The sequence below is a fragment of the Microcaecilia unicolor genome, chromosome 3, assembly GCF_901765095.1.
Source record: "Microcaecilia unicolor chromosome 3, aMicUni1.1, whole genome shotgun sequence".
Classification (NCBI taxonomy): domain Eukaryota; kingdom Metazoa; phylum Chordata; class Amphibia; order Gymnophiona; family Siphonopidae; genus Microcaecilia; species Microcaecilia unicolor.
This window is the reverse complement of record NC_044033.1, coordinates 199,598,422-199,626,206: the sequence shown is the minus strand read 5'-3', so window position 1 is coordinate 199,626,206 and position 27,785 is coordinate 199,598,422. Positions and strand designations below refer to the sequence as shown.

Below are 27,785 nucleotides of genomic sequence, written 5' to 3'. Positions count from 1 at the left end.
GAGAGTTAACCATGCAGAGGGTGGCCTTTTTTGCTGCCCTAACTGCATCCGGATAGACATCCGGTTAGGGGGATTTTTTTCTCTACAGTCGTCTAAAGATAGCCATAGGAAGGATATGTGCTAAGAGCTTGATTCTGTACTGGTAATTATGTATGTAATGGAGTCCCATTTAGAATATTGAGTTCATTTCTGGAGACATACCTTCAAAAAGATATAAACAGCATGGAGTCGGCCAGAGGGCGGCTACTAAAATGGTCCAGTGATCTTCATCATAAAGCGTATGGGGACAGACTTCAAGATCTCAATATATATACATAAGACATAAGCTTTGCCATCTGTTTACATTTTTATACTTTGGAAGAAAGGTGGGAGAGGGGAGATACGATAGACATTTAAATACCTCCATGACATGAATGCACAGGAGGCAAATCTTCAATTGAAAGGAAGCTCTGGAAGGAGGGGACATAGGATGAAGGTGAAAGAGGACAGATTCAGAAGTAACCTGAGGAATACTCCTTCACAGAAAGGGTGGTGAATTTGTGGAACGGCCTCCCAGTGGAAGTGGTGGAGACGAAAACAATACCTGAATTCATTTATTTATATTTTATTTATTAAAAAAAAAACCATTTATAACCCGAATATCACAGTTCTAAGTAGGGTATAATAAAACACATAGAGGTAAATATTTAGCCAGCAGTGGTGAGAGTTTTGCTGACCGCTGCCGGCGTTATTCCCGGAGACTCATTGCTGGGCCATGTCCAGGCTTCAGCAACTGATATCCAGTTTATACGGCACCAGCTAACACAGCCAGTTAAGTTGATATCCAGAACTTAACCAGCCCAGGGTTGCCACATAAAGACAGGGCTGTGTTTTATGCGGTTACCCTGGTCCATTAAGTGCTGAATATCAGCCCCAAAATAGCCAATTTTCACTTAAGCACTAACCGCTAATTGTAACTGGTTAAGTGCCGCTGAAAATGAGCGGACGGCCCCAAACAAGCGGCTGTTTGTCGACCAGATAGAAGGGACAAAACCAAAACATGCATCGTAACCAGTAATAAAGTGTCCAGCAGTAAACATAACCACATTACCATATACTCATCAAAGTAGCTGGTGAAATTACAGCAACATCTGTACCAGGCTGGAAGGGAGAGGGCTGAGCCCCCTGAGTACATGCTAGGACTTTCAGTTTTTATGGAAAGCAGAACTAAAAGCAAGATACAAGGGGGCTCTGTGAACCCCACTTCGCTCTTCCCTTAGAGCCTGGGTAATGAGTGGTCATTATGAGACAGACAGGGCTATTGGGGTTAGCAAAGTGGTGAGGGAACAGGTCGACCGTGGTGGAAGCTCATAGATAGGGGGGGGGGGGGGGGGTGGAGAACTCCAGCATGCTTAATTCTTCCCAGGGAGGGCTTCCAAGTTTTGTGCGGCCTTTTTGCTAGCACCTGCAACTGCTGTGCACAAGCATCCAGGGGACGGGTCACCGCTCCAGCCCACCATGTTTTATAACTCTTCCACCGCTTCTCTTGCAAGAACCGTAGCAGGCAGATACAGACCATATTAGGAGTGTCCCCGAGTTTAGCACCTCCACAATCACTCAGTTTCAAGCACAAGATGATGCTATGAAACAGCAGCAGGGAGCCTCTGTCGAGGGTTTTATCCATATCTCAGTCTTTCCAGAAGCAGGTTGGCTAACTTCTTGTTGACCAAGAGAAAAGGTCCACGCTGGTGCTCCTATTAGATGGGGGGGAGGGGTTGAGGGAGGGGACAGGAGGGTTCATCCCAGCACTACCCATTGCTACTTGTTCGGTTTTACCATCATGAGCACTGTCTTCAAAGAGTAGCCCTCCGCGGAACTCGGCCCAATACACGCCATCCTGGAAACGGCTTCGGTAAATGACCCCCTTATTACCAGACTCCGTTCAGGTTGGAATGGGCGCACATGTTATACCACAAGCCTCCCTTCTGGTAATGGGCACAGTTCCCTTTAAAAAAAAGAAAGAAAGGTGGGAATAAATCAGATAAATGGAAACCTGCCATTCTGAACAAAACAAAAGGAGTGGGAAGTGACCAATGACTCCAGAGACTGGGACAGGAGGGTAAAACAAGAAAACCTTTATTACAGACTTGACACAGATCCGTGTTTTGGCCACAGGCCTTGCCTCAGGAGTCTCTGTGAGATAGTCAAAAGGAATGCATCTGAGAGATGGGGGGTCTTGAAAAAGACCTGAAAGTTTGCAATCTCAACAGCGTGTGATTTTGCTCTAATCAGCGGAGCTCAGATGGGAAAGCGGAAGTCATACAGCTCTTTTTGCAGAGTGTAAACCTGCCATTCTGACATCACAGTATTCCGTTACTGTGACATCACTAAGCCTCTTTCTACAGCTGTTATGACCTCATCTCTCTCCACACATAATACCTGCCAAGCTATCACAGATTTATCAAACTTCTTATGACATCAAATATTGCCAACGGCTGAGATAATACCATTGGCTCCCATGCTGTGCCTGACAGCATGTCATCATGACATCACATTGTCACCGTGGCATCTTGTTACCCGAATAGGCGTCCCGGTCATTGTCCAAGGTGCTGAACTGCTTGTCGGCATGCCAGGAGAGGGAGTCGCCAGCATTGCCCTGGTACTGGCCCAGCCGCAGCCGGTAGAAGTCGCTCTCTGGTCCCACGGTGAAGTAGTCGTATTCGGCTTGGACCTGCCGGCCCTTCCAGTCCTCCAGAAGGACCAGTAGCTTGTAATTATCTTGACTGGTCAACCAGTAAAGGTTCTCCAGTCCCAGCCAGTGCTCCCCATCCATGTTCCCAAAGCCTTGCTGGGAAGAGAGAGAAACAAAAGATTGAGCTTGGGGGGGGGGGGGGGGAGGAGGGGAGCAGCTGCTGCTTACGCAATACAGATTCGCTGCAGTCTGATAAAATAAATGTTAAACCGCTTTGGCTGTATCACAGAAAGGTGGTGTAGCAAGTACTTGAACCTTGACCCTATATATGTTAGCCAAAGAGGATCCCATATGTTTATTGTTTATAACAAATTTACTAGACTGCCTAATTTGGGGTGTACGGTCAGGGCCGTGCCTAGGGTCTCCAGCGCCCCCCTGCAGTTGGCGCCTCCACCGCCCACCGCCCCACCGCCGCCCCCCCCCGTTGGCACCACACCGCTCCCCCCCCGAAAATGATCGCTACACTGCCCGCCCTCTTCTCCCCCCCAGATCCTTTTCCTTTTTTTTTTTGTTTAAATATACCTCTGTCCGGCGGCAGCGTAGCGTCAGTGAGAAGGAGGCGGCGCTCCCCCGCCCCGACGTGTCTACTAGTCTTCTTCCCTTGCTGAGTGTCCCGCCTTCTTCTGACGTCATTTCTGACGTCAGAAGAAGGCGGAACACAGCGAAGGGAAGACTAGTAGACACGTCGGGCGGGGGTAGCGCTGCCTCCTTCTCACTGACGCTACGCTGCCGCCGGACAGAGGTAATTTAAACAAAAAAAAAAGGAAAAGGATCTGGGGAGAAGAGGGCGAGGTAAGCATGGTGCGGCGGGGCGTCCCCCAGAGGATGGCGCCCCTCCTGCCATGCTTACCTCGCTTACCGTGTTGGCACGGCCCTGTGTTCGGTACACAAAAATTAATTAAAAGAGCTTCATTTAAAACAGGAAAAACAAAATCAGGATCACAAGTACAGTTAAAGCCAAAGGTGATTTACTGAGTTTTCACAACAGGGGGTCACTTTCACTTGTGACATCTATAGGAACCCAGAAAACATATAGGTGACTCCATTTTATACAGGGTCCTTCATGCTTATCTATCTCATAATAACTCCTACCACGGCTCAATGTGTACCTTGAGGGATCCCCCAGGTAGGAGACATCAACAGGTGTTAGGTCACTGCTATCATACGTTAGTGACTAAATCATAGCCCCCCCCCCTACCACATCCATCTGCTCACCTCATCCCCTCTGCTGTGCTGTTTCCCCACTTAGCCGGGGGAGGGGTAGAAAGGGGACCCGCCTCTCACCTTGTACTGCTCCCAGGTGGTGAAGAAGTTGACAGAGCCATCCTGCCGCCTCTGGATCACGGTCCAGCCGCCACCCTCTCGTTCCTGCTCACACCACACCTGCATCATTTGGTTCCCAGCATCAGGCCTCACCAGGTACAGGCCGCTGGCTGCAGCCTGCCCATTCTGCAGAGCGTCCCAGCAGTCTCTCCAGGGACCTGTAGCGAGAGAGAGAGACAGCTAAAAGCATTACTACTGTGATGAAACACACTTCATACCGCAGAGTAACAAACAGATCCGATATCACAATATGCCACAATGGCACAGATCATAAGAGCATTGGAAGTAGACAGATAGTTACTATGTACAGTGCTATGTACACTAATGGCATTGCATACAACTGGAAGACTATTTGCTTTGCTCATGAGCTTTGGATAGCAGCTCTCACTCCAGCCCTCCCTTCTATTATCAATCAAAGCTGATTTGGATGTTGCTGTGCTGATCATCATTAACATGGTTTCAACAGCCAAGAAGAAAAGGCTTGTAAAAACAGACAGGGGGAAACGCCAGAGCGTAAACTCATGATAAATACAACAGCCCTGAGCAAAAGGAGAAAAATGGAGGCAGGGCTCAGACGAAGGGTGAGACATGGACAAATCCAAGTAGGTTGCTTGCTGCCTGGCTTCTGCCCAAAGTGTCTTCCTAGCCAGAGAAAAAAGGGCTGGGCTGGTCACGAGAGGCTCTTCATGAATCAGAAATAACACAGCCTCGTCACCGAAACAGAGCTAATCCCTACAAGGGCTTTGCACTCAGGTACAGTATGGAACTCCAATGCAGCAGCTGAGAGACTCTAGGACTGCCATCTGGGCAAGCATGGTGGGAGCACCTATTGTTCTGCAAGCATTCCCCATGGTATGCAGGTCTCCAGGAGGGACGAAGCTGCTTCTAGAGGTCCCACAGATGGGCCAGGAAGTGCCACCAGTGCCCCCAGAAGAATGCATGAAAAGCTTTTCAGCAAAAGAAATGGAGTTGGTGGGGGATGGGCTGGAGCGTCACACTTGAAGAAAGGATCGGATAAGCCCCCCCCCCCCCCCCCAGGAGCCTTCATTGGTGGGGGGTGGGGGGAGAGATATTACATCAAGAAGGCAAAAGACTTGGAGGATCTATAGCTGCCCTGGTTTACCCCATTGCATGCTGGGTCTTGTAGTCTTCATTTTCTTAAGAAGGCATACAGTAGGGAAATCAGAACTACAAGTCCCTGCATGCAATGGGGTAAAACCTGGCCTGGATTATTCCTATCGAATCTGGAGCCAGTTGGCAACCTTACCCCAGAATGCACCCCACAGAAGTGCTGGACCACATTCCTGTTTGAGACATGCTCAGGGTGGTTTTGGCTGAATTACTCAAAAGGGAAGTCTCTCCAGTGTGCTGCAGTTGTAACCCCCCCCCCCCCCCCCCCCCCTCCAGAAGCAGATTCTGTGAGAGAGAAGCTGAGAAGGGCTACCCAAGGCTCGGCCTGCTCTCAATTACAGCAAGTATGCATTAGTCTGGCTGATTTTTTTTTAAGGTGGTAGTTATGTAAAGAATCCCCCTAAAAAGCCAACACAGCAAGTAGTGGGGGGGGGGGGGGGGAGAGAGAGTGCTGAGGAGATGGGGGTCGGATTAGAAGGAGAGCTGGGAACATGTTGTTAATCCCTGAACATCTGCAGAACAGGAGATTTCAAAACAAATGAAAGTCCATTCAGAGGGAAGAGAAATTGCAAAATATCAGGGGGACAGAGCTGCAGCTCCAGTCAACTAAGGCCCAATGCACTAAACTTTAACGACCCTTTAACGAAGAATTTTTGAACCGTGACATGCATTAAAGGCCATTTTCTGACGATGGTAGCAGAAAACGAAAACGGAATGCAGATGAGCAAATTGTGTAGAAACCCTATTGAAACGAGATGCACTAAAGTTTTCCGCCTGCCCTAACGCTGGAAAACTGCCGGAAAGATAACGACAGGTCTGTACCTGTCGTTAGGGCTGTCCAACTAAAATCTTCAATGTAACACCCCCCCCCCAAAAAAAGCGAGGGGGACGAAAACGCATGTCAGGGGCATCCTTTATTGACGCCCGAGGTCGCTGCTTCTCCCCGCTCCCCCTGCATCAATCTAAAAGTGAAAAAAAAAAAGGATCGGGAGGGGGCAAAGGCGCTTGTCAGGAGCATCCTTTATGGACGGCCTTGCCCCCCCCCCGCACGAGGTCGCCGCTACCCCCCGCTTCCTCCCCCCCCCCCCCATTTAAATTAAAAAAAAAAAAAAAAAATTCAAAACTTTAGCAGCCCTGGGCCCCCCTCCCTTCCTTTCTCTCAACTCTTTCTCCCCACAGCTCCGCCTCCCGCCATCCTCCACCCCCATGCCCCGCCCACGCCGCCACCCCTGAGGTCGTCGCCGCCGCTCCCTCCCCTCCACTGGTCCCCCCTCCTCCTTACCGGGCCCGCGCAGCGCCTCTCACCTCTGTGTGAAGGCGCAGCACAGGTAAGAAGAACAGCTGATGCCTCCAGTCTTCGCATCTCTCCTTTCCTCCTGGGCCCGCCCCCATCTGACGTCCAGCCCCCCCCCCCCCCCGAACCCCCAGAAATCATGGTGGCTGCCTCCGGCCAAACACTGTCCCACCCTCCCATCCAGCGATGGGGGGGGGGGGGCTGGAGGTTCAATGGGTCTCCAGCCCCCCCAAACCCCCAGAAATCGTTGTGGCCGCCTCCGGCCAAAGGCTATCACACACTGTTATCCATCGAATATCCACTGTTGTCCATTGAATCCCTGGTGGTCCGTGGTGACCCTCCCGGCCGGCCTCCCTACCTTTCGTTGGAGGAGGGACGCAGCCTGCCTGCCTCCCTCCTCTTCCTGTCGACACCACTGCAAAATGGAATCGCTCCCTTACATGGTCTGGAGCCCCGCCCAGCGCATCCTAGGATGCAATGGGCGGGGCTGGGCGCCGCCATTTTGCAGCAGCATCGACAGGAAGAGGAGGGAGGCAGGCAGGCTGCGTCCCTCCTCCACCGGACCTCCAGCCCCCACCCCCCCATCGATGGATAACAGTGTGTGATAGCCTTTGGCCGGAGGCGGCTACAACGATTTCTGGGGGTTTGGGGGGCTGGAGACCCACCGAACCTCCAGCCCCCCCCCCCTGTCGCTGGGTGGGAGGGTGGGACAGCGTTTGGCCGGAGGTGGCCACCACGATTTCTGGGGGTCGTGGGGGGGCTGGAGACCCACCGGATTTCCAGCCCTCCTTGGGCATGGAGGGGGTCGGATCGTCGGGGGGGGGGGGGGACTGGAGGTCCACCAGACCTCCAGTCCCCTGGTTGCGTTTGCTTTGGGGTGGGAACAGGGGCCTGCCAGCATGCAACTGCATGCTGGACAGGGCTCACCATTCCTCCCCAATGATCCGCAAAGTCTAACGCCAGCTCGGAGCTGGCGTTGATTTTGCCGCGGCCAGCAACCCAATCTTTGGCGTGCTGGCCGCTGATCATTGGGGATGAATGCGTTAAGCGCTGATTAGCATGCATTTGCAAGCTAATTGCGCTAGAAGCCCTGTTTAGCATGCATTTGCATGCTACTTGCGCTAACAGCCCTCGAGTGCGTTGTTTCAGGCGCTCGAGGGCTCTGATCATGGGTCGGCAGCTAACTCCGGTGCTAGTATGGCGTTAACAGCCTGTAGCGCCGGAGTTTGCTTTTGATCATGAGGGTGAATGAATTCCTTCAAAAAGGCAGTAAATAAATCCTAATAAATAAAAAATATAATTGGCATTAACATCCAATTATTAGCTATAATTGGTGCAAACTGGCACATCATCCTCATCCCTAACTGTAGGCGCCCTATAGAGAATTACCCCCTTTATGGGCAAGAAATGCAGGCGGCCATTGTAGGCATGATGATTCCCTGATAAGAGACTAGAAGGAGGAAAAACAGAAACTCCGCCTGTGATGGCCCCCTGAGGAGAGATGGATGAAAGACCCCAAAAAGAACAGCCTGCCTGCTAGATTCCCACTGAAAGGAAGAAGGAAAGAGACCATGCTTGATGATTCCCTGATGGGAACCAGATGGGAAGGAACAGAGAGAGGCTGTGCATGCCCTGTGATCTCCATAGAAAGCTGGATGCAGTGGAATAAGTGCTGTGCAGGATGACTCCCTGATGACAGCCAGATGGTAAGTCTGAAGGAGAGAGGCCATGAAGGATGTGTTCCTGAGGAGTGCCAGGAGGTAGAATAAGTGCAAAAAGACAGGTACAAATCAAGGTAAGGTATACACAAAAAGTAGCACATATGAGTTTATTTTGTTGGGCAGACTGGATGGACTGTGCAGGTCTTTTTCTGCCGTCATCTACTATGTTACTTACAGGGGAAAACATTAAGTGGAAATGACCAATGAAAAGCAGTGAGAGACTTGCAGTGAAGGTTAACTTTAACAAGATGGGCCAAAGTTGTTCCTTTCTCGGAGAGGGGCTGCTTTTTAAAACAACACCAAACTGAACTAAGCTCTTCCCCCCACCCCTCACCGTTACCCACTGTGGAAGCCACTCACCGGAGGAGTTTCTGCCTTTGGTGCTGGCTGAGGCTCTGGAGATCGTCGCCTCCTTCTGGGCACGCTGCTTCCGGTCCTGGGAAGAAGAACTCCCAGCTACTGCCTGACTCCTCGGCACCTCAGAGAGGGTCTTATTGGCGTTCCCCACCCCTGAGTCATAGGGGATTACGTTGACCAGTGGTGGCTCGATGGGGCCCTGGAAAAAAGGTGAGAGTCACAGCCATTACTGTCTTTCAGTGTGGAAAAGACCCCCTGCCTCACCCACAAAGGGGTACCCTAACATTCACTCTGTAGAAATAGGAGCTGAAGGGAGGAGGAGGAGGGGAAACAGGCCTAAACAGTGAAATATCAGCGGAGAAATGTACGAGTTCTAATCCCTGGGTCTTCATGCAAGGTGAACCCCTGTCGAGAGCCTACAATGGAAAGAGACATGCCACACCTGATGGCTCCTTGATCAGAGCAGGACAGGAAGGAGTGAATTGAGAAACCATGCACAATAACTCCCTGATGAGAGCCTGATTCAGAAAGAGTTTAGGATTGAGAGGAATAGCCGTGAATAAGGAATGCCAGACAATAACAGGACAGAAAGAACCGAGGAGAAAGGAATGAGACAGGTTATGAGTGACAGCTTCCTGATGAGAATCAGATGAAAAAGCATGGGGAGAGAGGCAGTCAGCAGTGAAGGAGAAGGCACAGTGATGGAGGTTGTCAGCAGCGGAGGGGAAGGAGTGAGGATGGAGGTTTTGAGCAGTGGGAGGGGAAGGAACAAGGATGGAGGCTGTCACCAGTGGAAAGAATTGAGTGCGGATGGAGGTTATGTGCAGTGGAGGGGAAGGAGTGAGGATGGAGTCTGTGTGCGACCGCTCCCTGGGAATCTCACCTGGTCCACACGTCGATCGTTGGCACTGCGCTGGCACTCTCTCTCCAGCCGAGCTATGGCAACGCTCTGGTTGTTAATCAGAGAAGCCAGCTGCCCATACCTCTCTTGCAGGTCCCGGTACTGGGCTGCAATCTCCAGCACCTCAGCCGTGGTGTTCAGCACCCGGCCCTCCAGCTGGCTGATTGCGGCGGGACCATCCTTGCTCAGGATGATTTCGTGAAGCAGCTGGGCGTAGATCTGACTCATACGGGTGCTCATGCTGCGGTTCTCCTTGCGTAGGAACTTGATCTCGCCAACAATGGCGCTGTCCGCCTCCACCACCCGCTTCAGCTGCCCGATTTGGAAGTGCTGTCTCTTCAGTTCATCCCTCAACTCCCAGAGCTCGCTCTGGTTCACCGCAGGCGGCACGTCCTGATACCGGGCGCTCACACAGATGGCTCCTGTTATTTTATGCTGGGGGACGATGAACGTGTAGGAGCACTTGCTGGGAGCCACAGGATCCTCGACCTGAGCTTCCGAGAGCAACACGCATGCCAAAAACAGTGCCTGAAGCAGACCACGGACCTGCATCATTCTGACAGCAGGGGGCAGTCTGAAAAAATATATATATTAAACAAAATTAGAATTGTTTGATTTCGAAAACTTTAGTGACTTTGACTAATAAATGATCTGGAAAGACGGAGGTGGGTCTCTGGCTAATCTTTAGGTGAAACTTAATTCACCATCCCTTATGGTCAGTTCAGGAGTCCAGAGGCCAGCGCACGAGGGTAATCTGGGGCCGGACTTCTTAGGGGTCAGTTCATGGGCCACACTTGAAGCGGCTTCGCCATACGGGAAAGTTGGACTGGGAAGAAAAGGCAGGCGAGAATGTGCCACTAAGACCAGTCATGACGGCTCCCTGAGAGAGACAGAACCTACTCCATGGGTTTGCAGCTGCCAGGTTGCAGATTTAAATCCCCAGCTCTCAAGCTGGATAAGTCAACTGCAGAGTTGCTAAATAGAGCTACAGCTCCCCAGAGAGCACCATCCAGAAAGGCAACAGGGATCTAAAAGGCTGGATATTTGGGTATTTCGACTATTACAAAGCTCTGTGGATGCACATGGGAAGGGAGGGGTGGCGTATTTAGCATTTCTTATTTCACTTTAAATGAGACAGGATATCCCTCCCTTGTTACCCCTTAGGAAAATTAACCTTTCTATTAACCTTCTCACCTCCTGCTGTCTCCACCTTGAGCAACCAGAAATCCCCTGGGCTTTATCCCAGACCCTCATAGGGCATATTTTGCAACATAGATGTAGACTCACAGTCTGCCCATCAAGATAAACTCATATGTGCTACTTTATGTGTATACCTGACCTTGATTTGTATCTGCCATTTTCAGGGCACAGACCATAGAAGTCTGCCCAGCGCTAGCCCCGCCTCCCAACCACTAGCCCCGCCTCCTAACCACTAGCCCTGCCTCCTAACCACTAGCCCCGTCTCCCAACCACTAGCCCTGCCTCCCAGCCACTAGCCCCGCCTCTCACCACCGACTGCCACCCAATCTCTGCTAAGCTTCTGAGGATCCATTCCTTCTGAACAGTATTCCTTTATGTTTATCCCAATCATTTTTGAATTCCGTTACCGTTTTCATCTCCACCACCTCCCACGGGAGGGCATTCCAAGTATCCACCACTCTCTCCGTGAAAAAATACTTGCTGACATTTTTCTTGAGTCTGCCCCCCAGGTAGAAATGCTGCCACACATTTCTACCTGCTCTGAGGCTGGTGCAAATGGGCACATGTTCTCTGTATGTGCACTTCTATATGAGAAAAGGCTAAAGTAGCTAGGGCTCTTCAGCTTGGAGAAAAGATGGCTGAGGGGAGATATGATAGAGGTCTATAAAATAATGAGTGGAGTGGAACAGGTAGATGTGAATCACTTGTTTACTCTTTCCAAAAATACTTGGACAAGGGGGCACACAATGAAGCTACAAAGTAGTAAATTTAAAACAAATCAGGGAAAGTTTTTCTTCACTCAACGTGTAATTAAACTCTGGAATTTGTTGCCAGAGAATGTGGTAAAAGCAGTTAGCTTAGTGGGGTTTAAAAAAGGTTTGGATAGCTTCCTAAAAGAAAAGTCTATAAGCCATTATTACAATGGACTTGAGGAAAATCCACTGCTTATTTCTAGGATAAACTGTCAAATCAACAAGGCACTTCTCTGCTAATAGTCTCCTATATGCAAAACAAAAAAAGTAGAGGGTTCTCACGGAGTACCACTAAAACTACTTCGTGTTAATTAGGGAAGAGTCTTAATTAGACTCTTCCCTAATTAACACGAAGTAGTTTTAGTGGTACTCCGTGAGAACCCTCTACTTTTTTTATTTCTAGGATAAGCAGCATAAAATGTACTGTTTTAGGATCTTGCCAGGGGGGCAGACTCAAGAAAAATGTCAGAAAGTATTTTTTCACGGAGAGAGTGGTGGATGCTTGGAATGCCCTCCCGTGGGAGGTGGTGGGAGGAAAACGGTAACGGAATTCAAACATGCGTGGGATAAACATAAAGGAATCCTGCTCAGAAGGAAGGGATTCCCAGAAGCTTAGCCGGTGGTGGGAGGCAGGGCTGGTGGTTGGGAGGCGGGGATAGTGCTGGGCAGACTTATACGGTCTGTGCCAGAGCCGGTGGTGGGAGGCGGGGCGGTTGGTTGGGGGGCGGGGATAGTGCTGGGCAGACTTATACGGTCTGTGCCCTGAAAAAGACAGGTACAAATCAAGGTAAGGTATACACAAAAAATGACACATGAGTTTATCTTGTTGGGCAGACTGGGTGGACCGTGCAGGTCTTTTTCTGCCGTCATCTACTATGTTACTATGTTTTTTAACCTGGATTGGGCACTGTTGGAAACAGGATACTGGGCTTGATGGACCTTTGATCTATCCCAGTATGGCAATGCTTATGTTCTTATGTACTTGCCTGACATTACAACCCTGTCAGCTTCACCCAAACTGCACCTCCAGGGACACCTACACACAAATCACATGAAAGTAGGCACACAATTTCTGCTGCATGTATTTTATAGGGGCAATTCCACAAAGGGTGTCAAGATGCAGTGCACTTAGCGCAAATTTTATCATGGCATCTGGGCACCCAGATTGCATTACAGAATACTAGCCTAAATTAGCATTTATGTGCCAATAGCAGGCATGTAACTAACAGTATTAAATAATTTGCATGCATAATTGTTGTATTGCACAGATCGACAACACTGCTAGTTTATCGTGATGATTTTAAAAACCCAAATAGCAGCAAAACCATGTATATCATCATATCGACAATTCAAAAAACTCAAAAAATACTAAAAAATGTAAAAAAAAGGGGGAAAAAGTCTCAACAAGTACGACAACCCTCATAAACACAGTTAGTTGTACGTACAAAAAGTCATCGTAGACTGAAAAAAACCCCATAGACAAAAAATTTTTTTACATATATTTTTAAATCGCTTTTCACATGAACAGTCACAAAAAATCTGTAGAGCCTTGAATACTCTTAAAACAATGTCAACATGGTTAAATAAAGTGCACCAAAACACTTAGCTTTATAGTGTCTGTTGCTGTGAACTCTGTAAAAAAAAATTTTGTCTATGGGGGTTTTTTCAGTCTACGATGACTTTTTGTACGTACAACTAACTGTGTTTATGAGGGTTGTCGTAATTGTTGAGACTTTTTCCCCCTTTTTTGACATTTTTGAGTATTTTTTTTAGTTTTTTTAATTGTCGATATGATGATATAGATGGTTTTGCTGCTATTTGGGTTTTTGAAATGCATAATTGTTGGACACGCCCATACACTGCCATGCACCTCCCCCTGTGAACACCCTCTTATGTGCTAAGCAATTAGCACTTATACACATAACTGTAACAGTCATGTGTTAGGTGCTAGTATTTTATAATGTAAGTACACATATTTATGCCTAAATTTAGACGACATGTTATAGAATGGTTTATACACATACTAGTAAAGAAAGCCCGTTTCTCAGAGCAATGAAACAGGAGCTAGCTTGTTTTTTTTGGGGGGGTGCCTCACATACGCAAAGCAGGAGCATGGCCATAAAAATGGATTTCTTCTGTCAGCGCTGTTCGTGTTGTCGGTGCTGCAGTGTAAGTGAGTGGTTATGTCTTCATTGGTGCTGGCGCTCCGTTTCGTCCAGTGTCAGTGCTCCATCTTCGTCGTCATCACGTAGTGATGCGAGGGCGGGGCACACACTGATGGGGAAAGCGGCTATCTCGACGCCTCAACTTCCAGTGGGGAAAGCTGATCTTGACACTTCAACTTCCAGTGGTGGCTTCATTTAGAACGTTGGGGTTGTGAATTATATAGATAGATAGTCGCACATTTTATAACAGCCCTTCTCTGTGCACAAACCAGGCTTTACACTGGATAAAACCGCCTAAAATTGAACCCACAAGTCCACTCGCTCCAGGAGGACATTCCGCGCTTCTACCAGCTTTCTGTGAAAAAATATTTCAGGACGTTTTCCCTACATTCCCCCCCTTGGAGCAGATGTCACGTCCCCTTAATCCCTTGAACAGGGTTTCCTATATGTGGATTGTGAGCATCTTCGAATGTCTTCTGCTCAGTTCATATTGATTTCTGCATGCTTACTACTACTACTTATCATTTCTATAGCGCTACAAGACGTACGCAGCGCTCTACACTTGAAAATTAAGAGACAGTCCCTGCTTGACAGAGCTTACAATCTAATGCTTAGATTTCAACACCCCCAAGTGCATGATATGGCACTTTTTTTTTTTTTTTTTGGGGGGGGGATATTAAATCCAAGTATATCCAACTCTTTGACTATGCCTGCAGCAAGTGAGTGATGGAAACACATGTCATGGTTACTGCGATCGATCGATGAGCACAGGGGAGATTCTGAGAATTTCCTCGGATGCCAGGATGCAGTTAAAACCCAAGGGGCGAGAAAGAAGGGGGGGATTGCTTTCATCTGAAGGCTTTCTCTACATATGTGCTAAAAGTTATAAAAATAAAAAGGGGAAGGGGAATGCCAAGAAGTGATATTTCCAGCTAGAGCTGCCTGGTGTAGCTGTATTTCTATGTCTTTGAAATGAGTCTTTTATTAGCTACATCACAAACACTGGGATTAACTACACAGATTCCTCAAATAACAGTTCCAGTAACCAGCTATTGTCTCAGATTGTCTGAACTGCCGAAAGAAAGAGAGCAAAAAGCCCACAGTGGTTTTTCTGTACCTCCCTGAAGAAAGCTTGGACCAGCCAGAGCCAAGGAAACTGCTTTCCACAAATGGTTCCAAACCAGAGCTGGAGCCGAGTGCAGGATCACAAATAATAAAAAGAAAAAAAGCTTGACAGGAAGATATTTTAAAGAAGAACAGATGAGTGGCCAGGATGCAGCGCTCGGGATACAAGTTGTCAGAAAACAGCTGCAGAGTCTCAGTTAAACTGTCAGCAAATTCATTGCCGGGGGTCCTAGTGCTTCAACGGAGCCTTCAAGACTGGTAGCAGCAAGCTACCAACACCCCTAACAAGCAATAATCCTTTTATCCAAAATAACTTGTTAATATTTCCATTTTGACACAAACCATAGCATACTCTAATTTGCTCCTCAGGCTTGCTACAAACTGGTTTCTGTTCCCCACAGAGGACTTTGTTGTGGTCTGTCGCTAGCCATCCATGAGAGACCTTCACCACCTCCCAGCCAGCTCCAGGGCCTGGGAGTGCTGCTGTCCAGTTTGTTCTTGGCTGGGGCAGAGTGATCATGGTATGAATGACACCTCAGTGGTTTTGGCAGCACTATGGGGGTTACTCTATGAAGTAAGTGCTTCCTTTTGGGCGCCCCAGTGCTGCACGGTGAACGTCTATTCTAAAATGCAGCAGGATTCTGTAAGTTATGGATGTAACCGGGAGCCCTGCTCCAGCTCCCCTTGCAGTTCCCACTATAACACTGACATGCACCCTTATAGAAACTCGATCTCAAAAGTGAATTTACAAGAGCATCTAGTTATTTATGAAATTGCCCTTTACTTGTGCCTTTTAGACTTCAGTGCAGTGCACGGAAGGAGGTTTTGTGAAATTATTGAACGATCATTACAAACGATCATGAAATCTAGGAATAACATTGGCATACTGGGTGGGGGGGATACATGAATGCGATGTTCATTCTGTTTTTGGTTATCAATAGAAATCAAACAAAATAAAACATGGAAAATAAAATAAGATGACACCTTTTTTATTGGACATAACTTAATACATTTCTTGATTAGCCCTTCTTCGTCAGATCGGAAATAAGCAAATGTGGTAGATGACAGAATATATTTCTATTGATAACCTTTAAGAGTGGACTAACAAGGCTACCACACCATTCTGTTTTTGAGAAGCCTCTAGGCATTTCTTCCATACACAATAAAAAGCGAAGAGGAAAGGGGTAGAAGAGAAAGTGTCGGGGGGGGGGGAGGGGGATTAAAAATTGTAACGTAATTATCCAGCCGATGGTGGTCAGTGATTTTTTTTCACCACTGCTGGCATTATGCCCACATAGTCAATGTCAGGTTATTCAATATCTGGGTTAGTGCACACGGACGGCACTTAACCAAGGATGGGTCTGTTTTGTATGTCGTCCTATTTGGCCGGCTAGCTTAACTGGGTAAGTCCCGAATATTGGCACTTAACCAGTCCTACTACTACTACTACTACTATTTCTATAGCGCTACAAGGCATACGCAGCGCTGCACAAACATAGAAGAAAGACAGTCCCTGCTCAAAGAGCTTACAATCTAATAGACAAAAAATAAATAAAGTAAGCAAATCAAATCAATTAATGTGAACGGGAAGGAAGAGAGGAGGGTAGGTGGAGGGCGAGTGGTTACGAGTCAAAAGCAATGTTAAAGAGGTGGGCTTTCAGTCTAGATTTAAAGGTGGCCCAAGGATGGGGCAAGACGTAGGGGCCTCAGGACGTTTATTCCAGGCGTAGGGTGCAGCGAGACAGAAGGCGCGAAGTCTGGAGTTGGCAGTAGTGGAGAAGGGAACAGATAAGAAGGATTTATCCATGGAGCGGAGTGCACGGGAAGGGTTGTAGGGAAGGACGAGGTGGAGAGATACTGGGGAGCAGCAGAGTGAGTACATTTATAGGTTAGTAGAAGAAGTTTGAACAGGATGCGAAAACGGATAGGGAGCCAGTGAAGGGTCTTGAGGAGAGGGGTTAGTATGAGTAAAGCGACCCTGGCGGAAGATGAGACGGGCAGCAGAGTTTTGAACCGACTGGAGAGGGGAGAGGTGACTAAGTGGGAGGCCAGCAAGAAGCAGATTGCAGTAGTCTAGACGAGATGGGTGACAGGGTGTGGATGAGGGTTTTGGGGTGTAGCGTGCTCGGAAAGAAAGGGGCGATTTTACGGATGTTGTAAAGAAAGAAACGACAGGTCTTGGCGGTCTGCTGGATATGAGCAGAGAAGGAGAGAGAAGAGTCAAAGATGACCCAAGGTTTCGAGCTGAGGAGACAGGGAGAATGAGAGAGCCATCAACAGAAATAGAAAACGGGGGGAGCGGGGGAGGTGGGTTTGGGAGGGAAATGAGAAGCTCGTTTTGGTCATATTTAATTTCAGGTGGCGTTGAGACATCCAGGCAGCAATGTCAGACAAGCACGCTGGAAACTTTGGTTTGGATGCAAGGTGAGATATCAGGGGTAGAAAGGTAGATTTGGGATCATCAGCATAGAGATGGTAGAAAAGCCATGGGATGAGATTAATGAACCAAGGGAAGAAGTTAGATAGAAAAGAGGAGGGGACCAAGAACAGAACCTGAGGTACGCCGACAGGCAGAGGGATAGAAGTAGAAGAGGATCCACCAGAGTGAACACTAAAGGTGCGGAGGGAGAGGTAGGAAGAGAACCGGAAAGGACAGAGCCCTGGAATCCAAGTGAGGACAGGGTATCGGAAGTATGCTGTGATCGACAGTGTCAAAAGCAGCGGAAAGATCAAGAAGAATGAGGATGGAATATTGACCTCTGGATTTAGCCAGTAATAGGTCATTGGAGACTTTAGTAAGCGAGTTTCGGTTGAGTGGAGAGGGCGAAAACCAGATTGTAATGGGTCAAGAATAGCATGTGAGGAGAGAAAATCAAGGCAGCGGCGGTGAACAGCACGCTCAAGTAATTTGGAGAGAAAAGGAAGGGAGGGAGATGGGTCGGTAATTAGAGGGACAAGTAGGGGTCAAGTGAAGGCTTCTTAAGGAGAGGTGTGACCACAGCATGTTTAAAGGCAGCAGGGACAGTTGCAGTGGAAAGTGAGAGGTTGAGAATGTGACAGATAAAGGAATAAGAGTAGGAGAGATGGCATTAAGAAGGTGGGTGGGAATTGGGATCAGAGGAACAGGTGGTACATTTTGAGGAAAAAGGAGAAGTGTAGTTTCCTCAATAGTAACTTCAGGAAAGGAGGAAAGGGAATGAGGGGAAGGAGAGAGAGGGGAACGGACTAGTGGAGGGAGAGGTGGTGAGGTAGAGAAAGCAAGGTTTATCTTTGAACCTTGTTGTGAAAGAATTCAGCAAGGGTCTGAGGAGATAATGAAGGGGGAGTTGGGGGAGGGGGCACCTTGAGGAGAGAGTTCAATGTGGTGAAGAGAAGTCGAGGATTAGAGCCAAGAGAGTTGGTCAGTTGGATATAATAATCCTGTTTGGCACGTAAAAGAGCAGATTGGAAGGAGGTCAGCATGAACTTAAAGTGTAAGAAATCAGCAAGGGCCCGAGATTTCCGCCAGAGGCGTTCAGCGGAGCGGTACAGGAACGTAGGTAGCGGATATTAGAAGTCAGCCAAGGTTGGGGTTTTTGTACGCCTTACAGGGCGGGTCATCAAAGGTGCAAGAGTGTCTAAGGCAGAGGATAGAGTATTGTTGTAAGAAGAAACAGCCTCGTTGACAGACGTGGATGGTGCCACAGTAGAGAGGAGGTTTGAAACATGGGAGGATAGAGATGAAGGGTCAATATCGTGAAGATTCCTAGATAAATTAGATAGGATAGGACGGGACTGGGAGGGAGGAGATTTAAGTGTGAAAGTTATAAGGATGGTGATCAGAGGAGGGATGATCAGAGGCAAGGAAACTAGAAGGTGAACAGTTGGAGGAGAAGATGAGATCAAGACAGTGCACCATTTGATGAGTGGGGGAGGTGGAGCATAGTTGGAGATTAAAGGACGACGTTAAAGCGAGTAACTTGGAAATATAAGAGTTGGAAGGATCATTAGCAGGAATATTAAAGTCACCAAGGATGAGAGAGGGGGAGGAAGGATCATGGAAGAAGGCAAGCCAGGCGTCAAAGTCACTGAGAAAGGATGAAAGGGACTTATCAGGGGGACGATAAATGACCGCTATTCGAAGAGGCAGAGGAGAGAAAAGGCGGATAGAGTGACTTCAAAGGAGGAAAAAACAGTGAGATTGAGGTGGAAGAACAGGTTGAAATCTGGAGGAGGGAGAGGAGAAGTAGTCCAACACCGCCCCCACGGCCAGAAGGGCGAGGAGTATGTGAAATATATAACCGCCATGGCACAGGGGCTGCGACTGAAGCAGAGTCATCAGGGCAGAGCCAGGTTTCTGTTATGGCGAGCAGATGGAGGTGACGCGAGATAAAGAGGTCCTGGATATAGGGGAGTTGTTACAGATAGAGCGGGCATTCCATAGGGCGCAAGAGAAGGGCAGAGAAGAGGAGGGGAGTAGAGGACTAGAGATCAGGTTAGAGATGGTCACGGTGAGATCTGTAGAGTTTGGAAATAGTTGGTGAGGAGGGCCAGGATTGGGATTGATGTCACCAGCTGAGAGTAAGAGAAGGAGTAAAAGAGAGCGGAGGAGAGTATGAGAGGTGTGGCCACGAAGGCGGCGAAGGCGAGAGGTATTTAGGTGGAATGGGGAAGGCAAAATTGGAGGGAAGAAAGGAGACGGAGATTAAAAGCCAAGAGGGAGGCAGAGGGTAGGAGAGAAGGTGAGGTTGATGAAGTCAATGGATGGGAAGTGAGTTCCTGTAGCGGGGAGAGGTAGGGGGTGAGGGAAAAGATTAGGAAGGGACAGAGCTAGGAAGAGAATGTGAATAGGGGCCATAAACGATTAAGGTACTTTAGCAACTGGAAAAAGATTAGATACAAAGAGAAAAATGCGCGGCACCTAGAGCGGAGGCCCTGAGTGGATCGGGGTGGACCTGGGTGTCACCCCGGAGAAGGCTGTAAGGATATGCAGATGAGCTGCAAGTCCTCCACAGCACCTGAAAGGCAGCCGGTGGTAGAGGTGGGCACCTCTCAGCTGAGGAAAGGCTTACCAGGGGTTAGGCCGAAGCCAGCATTCCTCCCCCTGAGGGTCCCAACTCTGCCCCCAGACTACCTTCCCCCCTTCGAAATAACCGGTTTGGGCTTAGGCAGTTAGGGCTGATATCCAGCCGCATTGTCCAGTTAAGTGCCACCAAATATCAGGCGATAGCACCGCACAGGTGACTGCATCCGACAAGAGATCATAACTTCACTGGCTACCAGAACAACACAGGGCAAAATTTTAAAGTTTTATGTCTGAGCATTGAGCCTGCCATGAGTGGGAAAGCGCGGGGTACAAATGTAACATAAATAAAATAAAAAATAAATCTTCAAGGCCCTTAAAGGAAATGGCCCTGAGTACCTGACCCTCTACACACCACAAAGGACACTAAGGTCCTCTCAAGGACTATCACCAACCACACCCTCTCCAAAAGACATTACATGATGTGATACCCACAAACGAACCTTCTCCAGAGTAGCACCCCCCCCCCCCTACACACACACACACCTACCTCTTACTCTGTTACCTATCTATATGTTTCGACCTTTGCTGACCTTTAAGAGGCTGCTTAAATCACACTTTTTTCAGGAGGTCTTTCCTCTAGTATTCTGAATTGAGTATCTGGGGTCTGGGGCTCTGACCACACCGCAGGCCTTTGTTTGTATTTTGCTTAGTTGTTTTTTTGCTGCCTGTTTATTTCTTTTCTTTCTATGCAGTTGGTGCAATTTTCATTAATTGCATTATATAATTTTTTAAATGTTCTAATCCACTTTAATGGTTGTCCTTAAGGGGTCTATCAAATAAAATAACCTTTAACCTTAAACAGTGCACACAGTTAGGCACTGTTAAAATCGGGTAATTAAATTTGCTGATGACACAAAGTTATTCAAAGTTGTTAAATCACAAAAGGATTGTGAAAAATTGCAAAAGGACCTTATGAAACTGGGAGACTGGTCATCTAAATGGCAGATGACGTTTAATGTGAGCACGTGCAAAGTGATGCACGAGGGAAAGAGGAACCCGAATTATAGTTACGTCATGCAAGGTTCCACATTAGAAGTCACCAACCAGGAAAGGGATCTAGGCGTCATCATTGATGATACATTGAAATCCTCTGCTCAGTGTGCGGTGGCAGCTAAGAAAACAAACAGAATGTTAGGTATTATTAGGAATGGAAAGCAAAAATGAGGACGAGGACGTTATAGTTCCGGAGAGGTGGATTACAGACTCCGCAGTAGACAATACAGAGTGTATAGTATAATTAGAGTTAGTGTGGTTAGCCCCATGCAGGTTGCATGGGGTGGGATCATGTGGCGAAAGTTTTGTGTACTGTCCGTTTCCTTGTTTAATTATTACAAACTTCAACATTGTAACAAACTTTAAAATAAGACCCGATACAGATCTGCATTTCAGCACCTGCCTCAGGAATCAACAGTATCTGAAATCTATCCCGGAAAGGATATGCTCTTTGTCCACTGGCTCAACCCACTACATCTTTGTAGCTCCTGACACAAGTACTTCTCATCTGTCCTCACAGTCTTTGTATTTCACCTGCACCAGCACTGCCTAAAATGTAAAGACTTACCCCCTTTCCTAATAGGTGTGATACTGACCTCCAGAGCTTCACTCAAATATCTGGTGGTGGTGATAAAGGGGCCTCAGCAAAGCTGACAACTCTCAATCTAAATCCAGCAATTCCAGCTTCCGATGGATCGTTCGTTCATCCTGGACCAGGTCTACTTGACTGGATGAAATCGTGTTCGTTTTCTGGTCCAGAGCTTGTACTTCTGTCTTACAATCTAATAACTCTTTTTCTTGGGACCAAGACCTTGCTGAGGAGCCAAGCAAATTTTAACTAAATCAGAAGCAGACATGTCCAACGAAAGACAAAACTGTCCTTAGAGAGTCCAGAGAAACCTGACCAGCTTTAGCTAAGGGAGGTCTTAGTTGATATTATCCAAAACTGCCACAGCTGTACCTGTCAGATTAGGGCTTATACCCCGCTCGGAAGCATCCTCAAAGGATCTTCGCTTTCTCCAGCAGAGTAGCTGTCATCTACTCCTCTGAAAAGAGAGAGAAGCTAGGGGCTGCCTGGGGCTTTCCCAAAACAGTGGTGTCTCTTGCTGCTCGCGGACTAATTTCTTCCAAGTCTTTCACAGCAGTGATGACTGTTGCAATGCCCAACCATCCTGGTTCCAGGTTCCTATTCCAGTCATCTGGAGAGAGTGTTGTGTTGAACTCAGACCCCGGGGGGTGGGGGGGGGGGGGGGGGGGGGGGGGGGAGCTTCCTTCCCTGCCTATACAGTGAGGCTATCACTTCCAGATTCTTGAGGTGCTCAATCATGATTGTCTTGGAGTAAGGTTGATGAAGGGACTTGGGGGGGTGTTCCCTTATTTCCCCCTTTCTCTTTTGCAGTGTAAAAACAAGGAAAAATAAGAAAACCAGCAAGAGTCCAGCAGTATCAGACAGAGAGCTCACTTGCAGAGCTCCTGCACCAATGCCATTTTCTCCTCCAACCCACCCCCAGGGTGAGCTTTTCCTAGGAACTGAAAACAGCATGTTCCAACTGTGTCCCCTACACTCTGAACAATAACCAGCACCATGCCCCTTCAATCACTCCTCACCCTGTCACCACTATGACTTGAGGGTTCAGGGGATGGATACAGTGATACAGAGCCTGTCACCTCTAGGACTGGAGGGTTAAGGGGATGGACACAGGGATACAGAGCCTGTCACCTCTAGGACTGGAGGGTTAAGGGGATGGACACAGGGATACAGAGCCTGTCACCTCTAGGACTGGAGGGTTAAGGGGATGGACACAGGGATACAGAGCCTGTCACCTCTAGGACTGGAGGGTTCAGGGTATGAACAAAAGGATACAGAGCCTGTCACCTCTAGGACTGGAGGGTTCAGGTAGGGTTACCATATGTCCGGATTTACCCAGACATGTCCTCTTTTTGAGGGCATGTCTGGGCAACCGGGCGGGTTTTGCCAATCTGCCCATTTGTCCAGAAATCCAGACAAACGGGCAGATTGCTAGCCTCCCCTCCCCTTACTTACTACTGCCCTGGTGGTCTAGTGACCTCTTCCGCCTTCGGGGCAGGAAAGAGCCCCCTCTTTCCTGCCTGGAGCGCGGCCCTGCATGCATCCTTCCTATTCACGATCTTGGTGCCAATTCAAAATGGACGCCGAGAGTTGAAGTGACCTCGCGAGACTTCAACTCTCGGCGGCCATTTTGAATCGGCGCCAAGATCACGAACAGGAAGGATGCATGCAGGGCAGCGCTCTGGGCAGGAAAGAGGGGGCTCTTTCCTGCCCCGAAGAGGTCACTAGACCACAAAGGCAGTAGTAAGGTAAGGGGAGGGGGGTGACGGGGAGGGGGAGTGATGGGGTATGTGACAGGGGGCGGAGCGGGGGTGTGAAAGGGGGCGGGGCATGTGTCCTCCTTTTGTAGGTTCAGGGGATGAACAAAAGGATACAGAGCCTGTCACCTCTAGGACTGGAGGGTTCAGGGGATGGACACAGGGATTCAGAGCCTGTCACCTCTAGGACTGGAGGGTTCAGGGGATGGACACAGAGATACAGAGCCTGTCACCTCTAGGACTGGAGGGTTCAGGGGATGGACACAGGGATTCAGAGCCTGTCACCTCTAGGACTGGAGGGTTCAGGGGATGGACACAGGGATTCAGAGCCTGTCACCTCTAGGACTGGAGGGCTCAGGAGATGAACACAGGGATAGATGTGTCCCAAGGATTTGGTTGAGAACCCTTAGATTGGTAAGGTCTTTGGGGGTATGGACACAGTGGTACCCGGTCAAAATAGCCCGGACAAAAAAACTCCCAACATAATAGACCCTGACATAATAGGCCCTGTAAAAACGGCCTGCCCACAATATAGCCCTTGACAAATTAGCCCCCTGACAAAAGGGCCCGATCAAGCTGCTCAGAATATGGCACTGCATTTTTTTCTAGGGGGCTATTTTGTCAAGGGCTATTATGTTGGGGTGCCACACACAGTGTACCTACTTATTACCACTACACAGCTGCTGAAGGAGCAACACATCTCAGTCAATCTCAAGGGCTGGTTCCCACCATCCCAATCAGTCCTTTAAATACAATAGTCTCTGGCCCTACCACTACCTTAAAGTGAATTCGGTGAAGAGCCAGAAGCCAACGAAGACTTTTCAATAAGGAAGCCCCAAGTTCCCGCCCTCATAGCCATAGCTTTTTCTGCCTGTTGTAATGTGCCAGTCAGTGTATTGAGAAGACCCCCTACAGCAGACCCTGCAGCGACAAGGAGAGACGCTGAATGCATAATAAATACAAAGCATAAGCAAGAGGTTTTCCTTGATAAAGCCGACACAGCAAAACGGGACCCCGTCGGATGGACAACACAGATAAGTGCGATATGCTAAAAAAATAATTACATTAATGATATGTAATAATAAATACAATTAAAAATTAAAAGTAAAAATTAGCAAAGCATATGGAGGTTTTTTTTTAGCCAATGACGAGATGGAGCCCTTGGAGTCACAAAAATTGAAACGGTGACAGAGGACATACAGAGGCTTTCCTCCATAAATTAAATATAGTGGAATTAAATTAAATAGATATAGTGGAATTAGAAAAGGTGCCGAGAAGGGCGACGAAAACGATAAAGGGGATGGGACAACTTCCCTATGAGGAAAGGCTAAAGCGGCTAGGACCTCTTCGAGCTTGGAGAAAAGGTGGCTGAGAGGAGATATGATAGAGGTCTATAAAATAATGAGTGAGTTGAAAAGGTAGATATGAAAGCGTCTGTTTACGCTTTCCAAAAATACAAGAACTAGGGAACATGCAATGAAGCTACAAAGTAGTAAATTTAAAATGAAAAGGAAAAAATTTTTCTTCACTCATCGTGTAATTCAACATCTGGAATTCGTTGCCAGAGAATGTGGTAAAGGCAGTTAGCTTAGGCAGAGTTTTAAAAATGTTGGACAGCTTCCTAAAGAAAAAGTCCATAGACCATTATTAAATTGCACTTGAGGAAAATCCACTATTTGTGGGCTAAACAGTATAAAATGTTTTGTACTTTTTTTGGGATCTTGCCAGGTATTTGTGACCTGGATTGGCCACTGTTGGAAACAGGATGCTGGGCTTGATGGACCCTTGGCCTGTCCCAGTATGGCAATACTTATGTACTATGTACTAAATGAATTTGAGAGCATCACTATATGGAGATCACAAGTAAGTTGTTGTGAAGTAGTTTTCTTGAGAGTGTGGTAGAGTCCTTTCAATTATAACTGTGATATTACACATGCAAAAGCAAGCGGTGGTGTGGAGGTACATGGGTTAAAAAACAAAAAAAAAATCTTGTTCTTTTCAAAGCCATCACACAGAGAGGGCATCTGAGTTTAGTAAACTGGCTTTCCTCCCTGGAGGTGGCTGCACCCGAGTTTCAGAACGGAACTGTCTACGATACATTTACTCCATGTTATCATCGCAAGCCACTGGACTGGGATATAAAACACACAGAAAGAGTCATCAGGGAAAATCTTTCGCTTGAGAATCCACTGCATTTGGAAGAGCCATGGTTTAGGAGTCCTCTTTGAGGGAGTTTCAAAAGTTAAAATAATAACCCCCACCTCCAAGAACATTGAAAGGAATTGCAAAGAGCCTTTGGAGGTTTCAAAGATTCTAGAAGCCTTGAGAGGGGGCACTGCCAGAATCATCATTAGCCCTTCCAGTGACTAGCACCAATGCAAGAGAGAACGATGAAGAAGATCACGCCAAATGATCTGAAGTCAAAGAAAGAAAGAGTGGGGAGGGGAGTGAAGAAAGTTACTCAGAATCAAATGCTCGTGGCTACACTGTGTAAGGGACCTGCCACCATTGCATCAGTTTTCCCTGTCTGTGGGGTGGGCCTGGTCTCCTTTCTCTGTGCACACCAAAAGGAAACTAAACCAGGCCATTATATCAAAGCAATAAACTTGTAATCCACCCCCCCCCCCCCCAAAATAATAATAATAATAAATAACCTAAAATAAGGATTTAGGAAAGAAATACAGTGTTAGTCTAGAAAATCAATGAGGTTTAGAAACAGCAGCAGTAGACCTTGAGCTAACCTGGAGAGAGAGCCCTCCTCCCCTACCCCCCCCCCCCTCAAAAAATTAAGAAAGTTCTGTGAAGACAGGTAAGGGAGCCAAAATGGATGGTGTGCACTGGGAAAGAGGACCAAGGGTGGGGAGCTTGTTGCCACAGGCAGGTCATGAGGTAGGGGTGGCATTATCCTTTGATTGTATCAGAAGAGCAGAGAGGATCTCTTTACCAAAATACAGTCACACAGATTAGCCCCACTCCCCCCCCCCCCCCCCCCCCACACACACAAAACAGCTCATTTGCACCTCTAAATATATAATTTTGACAACACCTTTCAAATTCTCAGGCCAGTAAACCAACCTGAATCTGACCCCTCCATCCCCCAAGGTAGGTGTGCATCCCTTCCATAGATGCTAGAATTCTGCCACATTTTTGGGTCTTACAACCCCTCTGGAAAGACTGGTCCAGGTGTCCCCCATTCTCCTGGTGAAAACATATTGAACTCCTTCCTTACCAGTTTCCCTCCCTCCAGCTGAGTAAACAGATTCCTTCTGGTGTCTTTAAATGATGCTGGAGATGAGGGTTAGATCCAGAGTTGAAAGCTGCCCAGAGGTACTCAAACCGTGCCTGCGGGTCACAGTTTTTTGTGGTAGAGATGGAGGTCTCAGCAGTGAGGTTAACATTCAGAACCAAGGTTGCTTCTGTAGCTGTTGGGAAGTGGAGTGGTTTTGTTCCCGTTTTTTCCAGGACAGGTATGGTTTTAGGACTGGTCTGCACTGTGCAATGTCCAGGAATGAGCACCTTTTCTCCCCAACTGGCTGCAAAGACAAGGGTCTTCCTGCTGTCAGTCCTGGCTGCACAGACCAGGCATCTCCCCAGCTGGCTCCCAAACCTTTGGAGGGGGGTTCTCCCCAGCTGATTGCACTCCAGCCATTAATCGTGTCTGCAGAGATTAGGGATCTCCCCAGCTCATTATCAAAACTGGAGAGGGGGGTCCCAGCCAGCTGCACAGAGCAAGAGTTTCCTCTGTGTATAATGATTCCAAGCTCCACAAAGTAGCTCCACACGATTCCCACTCCCTCCCCGGATCCCTTATTTGGGGAGCTGATGGTGGTGATGTCACAGGTTAACTCTTGGGATTTCAGGCTTTTTGATTTCCTCAAACAGAACCTCTGAAAAGAAGGAACCTTTGCTCCAACCAGGTTATCAGGGACATGCTAGGATGCTCCTGGTCCAGTCACATCTCAGAGCTTTGTAGGTCCTAGTCCTTCTTAAGGAATTTAGAAATATGAGTCCAGAGATGGGGGACAGTAACCTGTAAGAAGCCATAGTGTTCACTGTAGGAGAAATACTAGAAAAAGAAGCCCATCCATCTTTATTATCAGTAGTATTTTCTTGGCACAAGATTATTTGAGACACTTCTAGAGTACACTCAGCAGACTGTAAAAAGTTATTTTCTTTGCAAACTCTTGGCAATTACAAAGATACAATTGTATGATAAAGCATGGTGTCTATACTAAAAATCAATTTGCCAGCCCACTAGATCTCTGGCCGGGAACAGCCCCTGCTGTTCCTTTGAACTGTCTGGGAAATGAATAAGATCTAGAAACAAGACCCAGGATAAAAACAGAGGAGACTGCCAAATGTAGAAAGCACTGGAGCTGAAAACACTAGAGGAGACTCCAGGAAAATGCAAGGGCTGAAAATACCAGAGGAGATTCTAGCACAAGGCAGAGAGCACAGGGTTGAACATAGTACAGGAGACTCCAGAAAAAATACAGAAAAGCAAAAAGTGTAACTATGTGTTTCAAAGTAGCTTTCTGGGCTTTTCTCCTTTGTGTCACTGGTTTCTCCAAATTGCTTCCAGAAATCAAGTTTCGCCAGATAGAAGTCTCTTGTATCACTGTAAGATTTGTCTAATTTTGCTGACACTGAGTCTGTCATGCTGGTAATAAATACATCCCGT

General features: G+C 47.8%; 1 protein-coding gene across 1 annotated transcript; it reads right to left on the bottom strand.

Moving 5' to 3' along the window:
- Positions 1 to 588: 588 nt before the first annotated feature.
- Positions 589 to 27,162, bottom strand: ANGPTL6 (angiopoietin like 6). The gene is made up of 6 exons (XM_030197093.1): positions 26,334 to 27,162; positions 9,441 to 10,032; positions 8,561 to 8,756; positions 4,016 to 4,212; positions 2,557 to 2,827; positions 589 to 1,984 (listed from the first exon to the last, which is right to left on the bottom strand). The coding sequence occupies exons 2-6, from the start codon at positions 10,011 to 10,013 to the stop codon at positions 1,908 to 1,910; spliced, it is 1,314 nt and encodes a 437-aa protein (XP_030052953.1). The 5' UTR covers positions 10,014 to 10,032; positions 26,334 to 27,162; the 3' UTR covers positions 589 to 1,907.
- Positions 27,163 to 27,785: the final 623 nt, after the last annotated feature.

What these genes read in the sequence shown, in the direction of transcription:
- ANGPTL6 (XM_030197093.1), bottom strand. Translation starts at nt 10,013, where the DNA reads ATGATGCAGGTCCGTGGTCTGCTTCAGGCACTGTTTTTGGCATGCGTG. An exon ending in ACGATCGACGTGTGGACCAG is followed by an intron (nt 8,757 to 9,440) that starts GTGAGATTCCCA and finishes CCTTTTTTCCAG; the next exon opens with GGCCCCATCGAGCCACCACT. An exon ending in CCACCTGGGAGCAGTACAAG is followed by an intron (nt 2,828 to 4,015) that starts GTGAGAGGCGGG and finishes CTCTCTTCCCAG; the next exon opens with CAAGGCTTTGGGAACATGGA.